The sequence below is a fragment of the Acipenser ruthenus genome, chromosome 45, assembly GCF_902713425.1.
Source record: "Acipenser ruthenus chromosome 45, fAciRut3.2 maternal haplotype, whole genome shotgun sequence".
NCBI classification, from domain to species: Eukaryota; Metazoa; Chordata; class Actinopteri; order Acipenseriformes; family Acipenseridae; genus Acipenser; species Acipenser ruthenus.
The window spans coordinates 9,888,645-9,901,736 of NC_081233.1; the positions used below are offsets into that span (position 1 = coordinate 9,888,645).

General features: G+C 37.6%; 2 protein-coding genes across 6 annotated transcripts in view; one reads left to right on the plus strand and one right to left on the minus strand.

Annotated features, from left to right (window-relative positions):
• Positions 1–742: 742 nt before the first annotated feature.
• LOC117967064 (homeobox protein Hox-C10-like) lies at positions 743–5,463 on the minus strand. Its single transcript, XM_034914195.2, has 2 exons — positions 4,628–5,463; positions 743–1,448 (listed from the first exon to the last, which is right to left on the minus strand). The coding sequence occupies exons 1-2, from the start codon at positions 5,337–5,339 to the stop codon at positions 1,171–1,173; spliced, it is 990 nt and encodes a 329-aa protein (XP_034770086.2). The 5' UTR covers positions 5,340–5,463; the 3' UTR covers positions 743–1,170.
• Positions 5,464–9,630: 4,167 nt separating this feature from the next.
• LOC117967026 (calcium-binding and coiled-coil domain-containing protein 1-like) overlaps positions 9,631–13,092 on the plus strand; it is a 90,221-nt gene continuing 86,759 nt past the window's right edge. For 4 of the 5 annotated variants that reach the window (XR_009319737.1, XM_059013089.1, XM_059013092.1 and 1 more), the window contains exon 1: positions 9,631–9,779. Coding sequence is in view for 3 of the 5 variants with exons in the window: in XM_059013089.1 (XP_058869072.1) it covers positions 9,737–9,779 (43 nt within the window). In the remaining 2 variants the exon portion in view is untranslated. Of the gene's footprint in view, positions 9,780–9,963; positions 9,982–13,092 lie in introns of those variants that run through there. The other variant, XM_059013091.1, reaches the window with a different exon arrangement.

Consider the following 13,092-nt stretch of genomic DNA (forward strand, 5'->3'; position numbering starts at 1 on the left):
TACCTCTCCTTTGCGCTTGGAGAATATTTGATCAGCCGGCGAAAGAAGAAGAAAAAAAAAAGTCCCATCAAAGCATCTGGACTCCCGCGACAGACCAAAAAAAATATCCCCTTACCGTTCTCCTGTATACCAGAGTCGTGCTTTCCTGATTTCCTGATCCCCATCCATTGTCGGTTCCCCCGGAGTGATCGTGTCCCGCTATCCTAAATGGAATGTTGCCCGAATTCTAAAAGAACCTTTAGAATGAGTCGAGCGATTCCACACAGACTCGGAGCTCGAAGATCCAAATCCCTCCTACCCATTCACCTTTGAATGTATCTTTACCGCAGCGGCACATTATATTTGCACATCATAAAACCCACAGCGCTTTTACAAGGAGCGTCCCAACATTGCTCTTTTATGACCTTGACTTATCGTGGTCACCTGGACATATTTAAATCAACGCTACAGTTCTCCCACGTATATAAAACTGCTACGGGGTTTTCATTTTCTTCCATTTTTGATTTGGATGAGCAAGATCGGGGAAGACTTCATATAAATGAGAATCGTGGGAGGAAATCACTTTCCGACTGCTTGATTTTTTCTTTTTTTATGTGTGTGTGGGTTTTTAATGACATTTTTTTGCTCGGTGAATCGAGGTATACATGCACAGAGTGACACAGAACAGAACACAAATATATCACAAAAAAACGTACCTGGACAGCCTGCATATCTATCCTGATCTATATCCTTTTTTGGGGGGGGGGGGGGGGGGGAGTAAATACAATTTTACAGATAAATAAAAAAACATTTTCACTCTTCTGTAATACAATATGCAATTAATATAATTTAATAGGGAAAGTATTTCTCCAGCCCTTGTCTGTAAAAGTGGTTGGTTTTATTGCAAACCTCAACATTCACATAACGTCTTTTTCGTGTTTTTTTTTAGCACAGAAACGAGAATGTCTGTTTCGCTAATCCTCTACAGTTATTTGTTCTTGTTGTACGCAATATGAATCACATAATCTGTCAATCATTAATCGAGGACTTTTTTTATTATCTTGAATATGGACTTTGCCCGCTAGCTTATTCTCTCCCCCTCTCTCTCCTCTCTCTCCCCCTCTCTCTCCCTCTCCCTCTCCCCCCTCTCTCTCTCTCTTCCCCCTCTCCCTTTCTCCCCAGATTCGCATCTCATGTAAAGGTTAGGTCGGATGACAGTTCTCCGATGCGACTTTCCCTGCTCAGTTTTTTCAGTTTCATTCTCCTGTTCTGAAACCAGATCTTGACTTGCCGGTCGGTGAGGTTAATGTTCTTGCTGATCTCCAGGCGGCGCTCTCGAGTCAGGTACATGTTAAACAGGAATTCTTTCTCCAGCTCCAGAGTCTGGTGTTTGGTATAAGGGCATCTTTTCTTTCTTCCGCTTCGAGCTGTCAGCCAACTTCCGGCACAGCTCTCCCCTTTTTTGTCTTCTGTTAAAAGAAACAAACAAAACTTTTTTTTTTTTTTAAATGTCATTGTTTTGAAGGGATAGAAAAGTTTAAACAATGTGCTTCTTTATTTTTAGTTAGTGTTTTCTTTCTATGTCTAAAAGCTACACCAATACATTATACAATACAAAACGAGATTGCATGTGTGTTTTTTTTCAAATAGTTGTATAGTGTATCTGTCTATCTATCTCATTTTGTTCACCTTTGTACCCTGCAGTTATACCTCCGTACATATATCTAGACTTGCACATTGTCAGTCAGCTGCAAACGTGAACAGTTTTGATAATGGCAATGCATGCGGCCCCGCTGGTAACATACGATGAATGCCCCGTATCTCGCTTCCTTGTAAGATTGCGCGGCACATGCATGTAGGAACTGGAAACAGAATTCACATTCCTTGGGATGTATTAAAAAAGAAACATGTTTGACGAGCAGATAATGAAAGGAGAGAACCCATTAGAAATCGGATCGGGTATAGGCAATATATTTTTGACTGAAGATGACTGCTTCAAATAACATCTCAATGATCGTGCAATTTAAATACATTTGATATTGTAGCTACCTGCTTGAACTCCATTCATCGCAACTTGTCTGTATGAACCTGACAAGTTCGCAAGCCTGTTATTTTGTAATTATATATATGCCCTTTCAAACCTATAATTATATAGATACACTTTGTGTGTGTGTGTGTGTGTATACACATTTTAAAAATGAAATAAAGTTGTTGTTTTTTTGGATGTAGACAAAATGTTTGAATGCTTATGAAATCCTTTATTTCAGGAGGTTTTCGCACAAATCGCTTCAGCTGTATAGTAAGACAAGTAAACATCCTGTGTTGTCTTATTTCTTCTTCTTCTTCAGACCTCACTCATTCTTGTAAGTTTCAAGCACTGTTCTCGAAGCAGGTTATACCTCAATGTTAAGATTACAGATAGGGTTTTTTTTTTCTAAAAAGAAAAAAAATGATGGCACAAAAATAAAGTTTCCAATACACGTCGAAGCTGCTGTAAATGCCTTCTCTCTCGCTATAGGTCTGTAACACTTCAAGTTTATCTGTACATTTTCCATGAAAGTTGTCGAGTGTTTTAAACACTGTTTTTTTTTCTTAAATCAATGTGGTGGGGTACACAATCTCTGGGATTGCTGATGCGAAAACACAAGATGCATATTAATAACACACACACACACACACACGCACACACACTTGTCGATTGCACGCCACAATTAAACTCGCTTTTTCATTTTTTTTAAAAAGGTTCAGAGTTAATTTCTATTGTTTCTTATTACATATAAAAAAATGGTTTCACTTTAAACCAAACTAGAAAGCATATATATATATATATATATATATATATATATATATATATATATATATATATATATATATATATATATATATATATATTTAAATCACAAAAAGTCGTTTAAAGGTAAAAGGGTAAAAATGACAAGGTTTTGGAGATATAAACACGTGCTTCCATATATCATATCATATATATATATATATATATTGCTCATTTGACTTTGTAAATAGTAACTTACACGAAATCGAATATAATCGGAATGCTTATTGGCTCGAATAGATGAATTGGGGCTCGTGTTGTGTTACGGTGTGCGAGGAGTCAATTGTAGCCCTCGTTTTGAATACCTATCCTCACCCTGTCCATGTCTACAGACGCCTAAGTTGAATTAGTTAATGAAAACAAGAACGTTGTAAATTAAAAAAAATATTAATGTGTAAAATAGGTATTCTTTCTTTCTTTTCTATTCAAGAACAAACTGGATTTGTAGATGGCTTGCACAGCTGTATGGTGATTGTTAAGAATGCAATCCTCATTAACATTCTCATCTGAAAATGTCTGTATAATATTTTGTTTATTGTCATGTATGTATTGTTTTATTTAAATGTAAGGTATCTCTGATTTAATGGTATAAATTCAACTAACAGCGATATTGTCCAGACCAAGAATTCAATGACAGATATTATGTAGTAATAATAATAATAATAATAATAATAATAATAATAATAATAATAAGCCAGGTTGTGTCAATGGGGTGTTTGTGTCTCTCAAAGCAAACCATCTCTACCAAACTCTTGCGTTCCAATCAGATTGGAATGTGTGTGGCAAAATGTATCACCAATAATGACCTTTATAAATAATGAACGAAAAATAAAGAAGAATTTAAATAAGAAACCCTTTTTTGGCAGCCATTTACTGACTGATATCTTCCTAAGACCTCACACAACACAGACCGCGACCCCAGACCTGCTTTTGAAACGAGGAAAGCACGCAATGCTGGCCAGACTGTGCCTGAGGATCTCTACAGCGTGCGTGAAGCTCCAGACACCGGAACAGCAAAGAAACGCAGCAAACTAGAATCAAGGCTCTCGCGGATGCTGAACCATTTCATGTGTGTGTTTCAATTGTATTAATTCATGCAAGCTGTATGTTTACATACCCTCAGGCACAGCTATGCATGTATATTTACTGCGCATGACAAACATGCATTTAATATTGTGTGGCGCATAACATTGAGTCTTGTTTTGGCTTTTTTGTTTTGAGTTTCTTGTCGTCTGTAAACATTTTAACACACAAACACACACACGTAATTACCTTAAAATAACACACACACGTTTGCTATATTTGTGGGGACTTATCGTTGACTCTCATTATATTTTGTACTTACTATTTCTAACTCAAGTCAGACAAAAAAAACTCCACACAGGCTGAAAGTCGACAACAAATTAAATATTTTGGCACTTTTTTTAAGGCATATTTAGTTATTAAAAAAGGTGTTTTACAAAATCCCCACAACGTCGTTTTTTCGCACACACACACACACACACACACACACACGCTAAAAATACAAGCTATTCCGATTGCGTCAGCCTGGAATGCAGGAGTTAGCAATCCGCATTTTTTTTCCGGGTGAATTTAATTGTTACCTTTTACCTTCAGTTGTCAACTGTAGCATTCTTGAGCCGAACACACCTTGCTATTTATAAACGAGTCCTGTGCATAACTCCACAAGTTAAGATTTCATCTTACCGGAATCCCCAGCTACAGCACCCCCAACCTGATCGCTAAATTGAAGGGGGGGGGGGCACAAACAAACAGTTACTACATATTAACTCATTCCCCTCCGCTCACAATACTTGCCTTTAGTTTCGCTTTCTGAGTTATCCGTACTGGAGTTGCTCGTTGGTCCCTTCAACATTTCAGTCACTTTTTTAGCCCTGGCCGCGTCTTCACTCTTGAATTCCGATGCCACAGTGTCTTTGCCCTTTTCTGTGACGTGCTCCGAGGTGCCAGCCGGGGAACCACCGTGGTTGGTGGGCAGGCTTGCCCCGGTGGTGGCAGCGAAACTTGCTCCAAAGTCGTTCTGCACGGCGCCCTGGCTCTTTTCCGCGGGGTGGTAATCTTGAGTGACTCGGAAATACCGGGGCACCGGTACTTCGAGGTCGGCGTGGCAAGTCTCGGCGGCTCCCAGTCGGGTGTAAGTGGCTGGCTCCTTCGCCCCAGTGTTGTCTCCGTATATACAGCAGACTGTCTCCTCTTTGACGCTGTTTGGGAACGAGCAGGGCAGTAGCGCTCTGGCAACAGGTTCCTCGATCCTGGGAGTTTTAGGGTCACCCCAGGAATCAAGCTGAGCGAGGTAAGAGGGGTGGTAGGTGTTTATGGCCAGGCTGGCGGAGCTGACATCGTCGTGTTTGGAAAGCGGAGTCGGGATAATCGCACGGTTTCTCATCACCCCGCAGCTGTATTCGGAACCCGACTGCACGGTGTATAAACCCTGATTAGTAATATAATTCTCACCTCGGTAAGGAGACCCAAGCAAGGAATCGGCACTGAAGGTGCTGCGACAGGACATTTTTTGATTGTATTTATTTATTTATTTATTTATCTCAAGAGACAATGTTTTCAAAACGATTGCTGCCAGTGCTACTGTAGTTGGGAGCTGACATATTTTCTCTCTCTCTCTCTCTCTCTAGGTTGTTAAAAAAAATAATACTATCAGCTACATAATTATGCACGCGTTGCGCCCCCGCCACGTGACTTTCAGACCAATGGGGTTTGGAAGTGGCCTTGGTGAGCCAGACGGCGGTGACGTCACGGGGTCAAGTTGGTGAGATTCGGAATCCGTGCGTGGAGCATCAGCGCCATCTAGCCGGCGAGTCGCGGTATGGAACAGCCAGCCACGCAACCGAACAAAGAAAGTATTGGGGTGAAATACTTCCCACTCCAATCAGCCGAGTACCCGAGAAGGAGGCAGATCAACAGGCCAAAATAAAACAATGTCAAACTGAAAAGCGAACAGGAATATTGACCTTGGCAAGAAGGATAACCAGAATCTTTCTTTCTTTTCTTTTTTGTAAAGAAACTTCGCTTCAAGCGTGAGTCTTCTAACAAAAACAGCATCAAAAAGTCTAGTTAAAGGTTTATTTTTTCATTAAGACTTTGTAAATAAGCAGGCGCTTTGTTTGTTTGTTTGTTTTACTGTTTCGATTTTCAATAAATGTTTTATGTTTTTCTATTTGAATTGCCTGCGGTAACATTGTTTTCTGAATCAGGAAAAACGCGTATAAGTTGCGTCTGATATTTTTAAAGCTCTTGTTTGCCGATTTCATGTATCGATATAACATGTGACTCGTGTTGTTTTATTTGAATAGCTACGAAACTGCATTATTAGTGAAGAATAAGCGCAAAAGTGTACACGCACGAAAATACATCGAGATTACTTTTAAAACAAAGCTATTCACCAAGCTGAAGATTGCATTTGTGCAGGATTTCACTCAACGCTGTTTGAATGCACATATCACTGCTACAGATCTACTATACACTGCTGTTTCGTCTTGTAAATTATTTAACGAGATCTTACATTTAAATGGGTTTTGCATTTTGCTGTCGCTCACAGCTCTTTAAAACGAATATTACCGGAGCTGCAATATTAATAATAAAACGCATGGAAATGTCTGCTGTCGTTATATTGGCGTGAGAAATATTTTACACTTTATGTAATTTTAATGTCTGTGTATGTGTGTATGTATGTATGTATGTATGTATATATATATATATATATATATATATATATATATATATATATATATATATATATATATATATATATATAACTAGACCAAAAAAACAACAATATAGATGGATATATTAAGCGATTCGAGGCAAGATGCACGCTCAATAAAATCAAACATATAACTTTAGCTGCACTTTCTGAATATATATATATATATATATATATATATATATATATATATATATATATATATATATATATATATATATATAAATTTGCTGTTTTATATAATATCAATGGAAGTTTGACGCAATAAACAAACCCTATATCGCTATAATGCCGCATTACATACAGAATCACATTCTACAGGACGTGGATTTATAATAATAATTGCACGGCTCCAGTATTGAGGCCCAGGGTTAATAAGTGATTATATATATATATATATATATATATATATATATATATATATATATATATATATATATATATATAATATAAAATTTGGTAAGATGTTAATCGTTTGAAATGAAGAACGATTCAAAGCAAACACGTCATAGAATAGAATTTTCAAACACCGAAGCCATATACGCAACGTTCTGTTTGTGGGAACACAGAAAGAACGTTACATCTCAGTGTAGGATGATTATTATTATTATTATTATTATTATTATTATTATTATTATTATTATTATTATTATAAAAGTGATCAAAAAATGGGTTTTCGGGAAGTTTCACACAATGCCCTTATGTTGAGTAGAAGGAATATATATATATATATATATATATATATATATATATATATATATATATATATATATATATATATATATGCAGTATTAGACACACACACACACACATGTATTTTAATCGCTACAAATTAGATTTTACAGAACTTGATTTGTACTTGTAACCTGATCCGCGCTGCTTTCATTGAGAAGGCCGGTTGTAATCGCTGCTGCCGCTAACTATTGTGCGGGTATAAACACAGACGCAGCGTCATTGACAATGCCTCTCTCTGCAACGACACGGATTGATACTCTTGAAGAAAAAAACTGCCTACAGCCCTAATTTCTGTTTTCATGTGACCATTCTTTCAGCAAAATATCTAAACGGATCAAATGAAATTCAGTGAATTTCTCTAAAATCATTGTGCCCTTTTGCAATACCTTTGCTTGTTGAAAAACACCATGGAAATTGGGTGAAAAAATATATATATATATATATATATATGGACGACCTTTAAACGAATTTTTATGATTTAAAAAAAATCTGTGCTTTCTAGGTTGGTTTAAGGTGAAATAAATTTATTTTGTATGTGTAAAAAACAGTAGAAATTTTACTCTGTACCCTTTTTAAAAAAAAATGTGATAAAGCGAGTTCAATTGTGGCGTGCAATCGACGTGTGTGTGTGTGTGTGTTATTAAGATGAATCTTGTGTTTTCGCATCAGCAATCACAGAGATTGTGTACCCCACAACGTTGATTTGAAAAAAAAAGTGTTTGAAACACTCGACAACTTTCATGGAAAATGTACAGATAAACTTGAAGTGTTACAGACCTCTAGCGAGAGAGAAGGCATTTACAGCAGCTTCGACGTGTATTGAAGTTAACATTGAGCATTGAGGTATAACCTGCTTCGAGAACAGTGCTTGAAACTTATAAGAATGAGTTAGGTCTACATCATAATCATAATAATAATAATAATAATAATAATAATAATAATAATAATAATAATAATAATAATAATAATAATACTTAATAACAACAACAATTGTTATACTAATATAAACGACAAGACAGTATGCCGGGCTTTAAGAGTTATGTGTTGCACTATGTGTGTGCATATCAATGAGTGACGAGGACGTGCGCCTGCGTCAACCACCTGCGCCTGGAACTCTGACGTCATGACAAGACAAAGAAAATTATAATAATAATCAACAACGCCGCACTGAAAAATCTATCACTGGTCAAAACAGAAGACTACGACTGCTGATATTACTGCATCTAATACACCAATACTAATACTAACATACAAAAACTCATCACAATTTTTACATAAAAGCAAGGCTCTGATTTAATAGAGGGTGCCTCTCTCTATCTCTAGCTAGCTAGCTGAAGGGCCTTCTATTTTCTATTTCTAATTTCTAATGTTTGTATTTATTGCATGATTTACTGGATCAGGCTGTGGTTGTTTCGGGGGTGTATAGTTCTTTGCTCTAGGAGGGTTTTGGGAGAATTTTAATACGATGGCTGAATATGATTGTGAATGTTTTATATGTTTTAATTCTGATGAACAGAATTGAATAAGACAGGTTCTTTTTAAAACGGTGTCTCTATCTAGAATGCTTGTTTTCACGCGTTTTAAACCGGATTTGAACTTTGTTTTACCAATGCATAACGTGCAGATGTTTCAAGTCCCCTGGTGTGTTGACAGCGTGCTGCCTGCTGTTCAAGACGTTGACCTGGAGGCGTGCCTATGACGCGACCCTGGCCGTTGCTGCTGTACGCACTGCAGTGCTGACACGCTGGCAGTGCCGGGGCTTCGCGTCATTCATTTCACGTTGTGTCGACCTGAACTATGATGTCATGATGATTTAATGGTTAATTGTTTTTTGTTTGTTTTTTTGTTTGGTTTTTTTTGTAAACATTGTTTTGTATTCTATAAAATTGTTAATAACGTTTTTTTGCTTTGAACTCACAAAAAAAACGAAATTGCCTGCTATTCAAATTTACATTTCAGAGGTCTGCCTTAGTGAAACAGATAGAAAGACACGGAGAGACGTGAACACAGACTAACACCAACCCCGCTTATAAGTATAACAGATTCTGAAGTAAAGCCTTATCAAGTCAATGTTCTCTAGAGACTGCTACGGTAAACTATGTATGATTGAACACAAATAAAATAATCCATTTAAAAGTTGGGCTGCATTTAAATCAACTTATTATTATTATTATTATTATTATTATTATTATTATTATTATTATTATTATGTGGCTTTAGTAGGCCCTTATAATTAAAGTGTTTTCTTATTACACTCAGAGCCTAGAAAAAAAAATGGTACTGTCCCTTTAAAAACAAGTTTTTAAAAGTCGCCTCACACACCTTAAGCAAATGAATCAATTAACCTGTTTGGGGGAAATGGCCGGACAAAGACAGGGACGCAGTGTTACCTGTTTGCATTGTTTCTTTTTGTGGACAATTAAAAACAAAAACTAAAAATAAACCCAGAAGCGATGGACCTTGGGGTTAAAGCAGTGCGGAGAGTGGAGCGCCGAGGTGAGATTCGCTGTGTTATTATCATCATCGTCATTATAGAATTGACGCGTTTGCATCGCTGGGTTTACCATTGTAGTTGGTGTAAGGGCTTGAGACCGGACACGAAGCGAAGTGAAATTGCGCTTTATTAAAAATAAGACACACAATATGGCAACGGTTTTGGCAGAAACACACGTGTCCGGTGAAGCTACATAAATAGTAGGTAAGATTATTTATTTATTTATTTATTTATTTATTATAGTCTTTTACACTGTATTTGCCGGTGTAGGCCGCGATGTGTCTGCTATACGGAGGTCTGTGCGGTGGTAAACTGATCATGAAACTGGCCACAGTCCTAATATTATGTACGTGTGTCTAAATCCAGGTTTTAAAATGCCTTTGCCTGCCAAAGCAAAGTAGAACTTGTCTGGACGCTATGCTGTGAGACACAGGTGGTCTGGTATGCGTTGGAAGCGACGCATCGCTGTAATCTGAGATACAGAAGTTCTAAAAGCAGAAAGTTTAGTGTAAAGGTAGTATGTTTTCTCGCCCTGTTCCCTCCCCCCACTCCAATCCAATGTAAAGAACTGAGCGAGGATTGCAATAGAGTGTAATACGACTCGGCATTCTTGAATTACAAACCCCGTCCTGCTGTCTGGCAGCGCGGCTGTCCAAATGCGTGTTTACACCATGTTTTGTCTATATTGCAATTGTAAATCACGCAGCCCCGATATACACGCACGTCGGAGTTATATTAAATTAAAATCTTTAAAGGCTAGCAGATTACTCCGCTTCAAAGCAAAAAGTGCTTCTTTATTGTATTTTCAACACCTATGCCTGTACAGCCGCCTACCATGTAGGCAGATAAATGTGTGTGTGTGTGGCTAAAGACAGATGGACTTGCATATATATATATATATATATATATATATATATATATATATATATATATATATGTGTATGTGTGTGTGTATGTTTGCTCAAAAGAACCAACTTCTGAGTGCGATAAAGTTAACATTTCAAATGCTGCAGATCCGAAAACCACGCACAGGCTTGATTTTAAGCACATCTTCAAAAATGATTAGTATCACGTTAATTTTGGTTCATTTTTAATATCCACGGTTTGGTTATTTTGGGCGCTGGAGGCTGTTGCTCCGTGCATGCGTGCAGTGTTCAAACCTGTCCGTACTGTGGAGTCCTCCTGTGTGTGTGTGTCTGTGTGTCTATTTCAAAAACCGTGTCATAGAAAGCCATCATGTATAATCCTACTGGCAAACCAAACGTTTTAATAGTTTTGTTTTATAAATGTTGAAATGGTTATTCATTACAATAGTGTTGGCTGTATTCTACATTACAAAAAGATTACATTTCAGAACAGTAAATCAAAACCAGCGGCCACTGAGGACCACTACAAAATGGACGCTGCCGAGATGGATGATTTTGGGGGGGGGGGGGGGGGGTGCAACATGGACGTGACGTATGAGTAGGTAAGATTAATTCGTTAATTAATGCATAAATAATCAAAATGGCTCCCCGGCAATGTCTATAACACACAACGACTATCGATGTGTTTTATGCACATAGGCACATTGGTAGCGAGTGTCTAATTTAATGCCTGGCTTTAATAGGTTACACTGGTAATTAGAAATAACAAGAGAAAAGAAACACAGAGCCACACGTGGTGAAACGCAGGAGACGTTTTAGAAGTTGTTGAAGATGCCTGATTAAAGCACAAAGCGGTCTGACATTTTCACACACACGAGTGCCTATTGTTTCTATATCACTGATTACTGACCGGTAATTGAAATTCTCACAGGTTTTCATGCAGGCAGGTATATAAAGGATATTAATGGCAAATCCTGAGGCGTTCTAATAAATGTGCACACGACTGTGTATGTGTATATATATATATATATATATATATATATATATATATATATATATATATATATATATATATATACACACACACACACACTCAAATAAAGACTCTTTCCTCAATATATAACTCTGCTCGTTCCCTCTGTGTATGCTTCCTCGATTGACTTCCACAAATACACCAGTGATGTATTACTAACATTCCTCTCGGAGACATGACAGTTTTGTGGAGTCATAACTCCACTTCCAATGCATATTGGACACATTTTAAAATAAGAAGAAACAAAAACATTGTTTAAAAACATAGGAAACGTATATGTGTGTATATATATATATATATATATATATATATATATATATATATATATATGTATGTGTGTGTGTGTATATATGTGTATATATATGTGTGTGTGTGTGTATATATATATATATATATATATATATATATATATGTATATATATATATATATATATGTGTGTGTGTGAAACCACAACTAAATCATTTCGCCCATGTAGAAATCCAGAAACTCCATGGAAAATCCGCATAAAGACTAAACTTCAAGTCCGATTACCCCGGGATCCCTCGCCTTTGTTCTTCTAGATCTTCTGTCTGCGTCCAGTCTCTCCAACATTCCACACTGAAGATTCTGCGATCCCAACCGCCGCTGTATCTGTCAGTCTGTGATGTGCCCTGAGAGGTCTGTCCAGAGCGTGCCGAGACGAGAAAGTAAAGAAATAAATACATTCACAAATAAATAAATACCATTGCATTGTCAGGCTGACCGGTATTTGGATGTGGAGCCGCTGAAGACGTGCATTTTGTATACCAAACTTTGGTGGTTACGTCAACAGCGTGTCACTGGATTAGGCCTCGCACGGTTCTATGAAAGTGTCAGGTTTTACACACCCCCGGCTGCAGCTAAAGGCAACTCTTCTTTATTATAAAAACACCTTTCCCCCTTCCCCTTCTCTCCTCGCTCCCTATAAATACTCCCCACCTCCTCCCTCGCGTTGCACATTCATATTTATAATTGGCATTCGATTCTGCGTGAAGTGTTCGGAAATTACAGGGCAGAGCGCGCGGCGTTGCAGGTTCACAGTGGGAGTTGTTTGTTTTCGTCCACGTCATCAGACAAGAGAAGTCCTTTGGGTGTCAAAGTAAAGCCTGTTCGTCTCCCTTGTTGAAGCACGTACAGATTACGTCATACACCTACAGGTCTTGAAAACTTGTGCCTGGACCAAACTTGGCAATCGGTGCCAAAAATACAAGGGGTGGGAGAAGGAGGCAGGGCTTGTAAAATTACATGCCAACAAGTTATACAACTTTTCATGCGTTCACATATTAAGTTTACAACAATAACACAGGGTGTATTTATAATCCGTATTAAATGGTATAAAACCTTTCTAAAAGGCGGAGGGGAATATTCGGCTTTCTTGCTCGAAACTCTACCCGGCC

Coding starts and splice junctions, on each gene's coding strand:
- LOC117967064 (XM_034914195.2), bottom strand. CDS start 5,339: ATGTCCTGTCGCAGCACCTTCAGTGCCGATTCCTTGCTTGGGTCTCCT. Junction 1,449..4,627: donor CTCAGAAAGCGAAACTAAAG/GCAAGTATTGTG, acceptor TTCTTTTAACAG/AAGACAAAAAAGGGGAGAGC.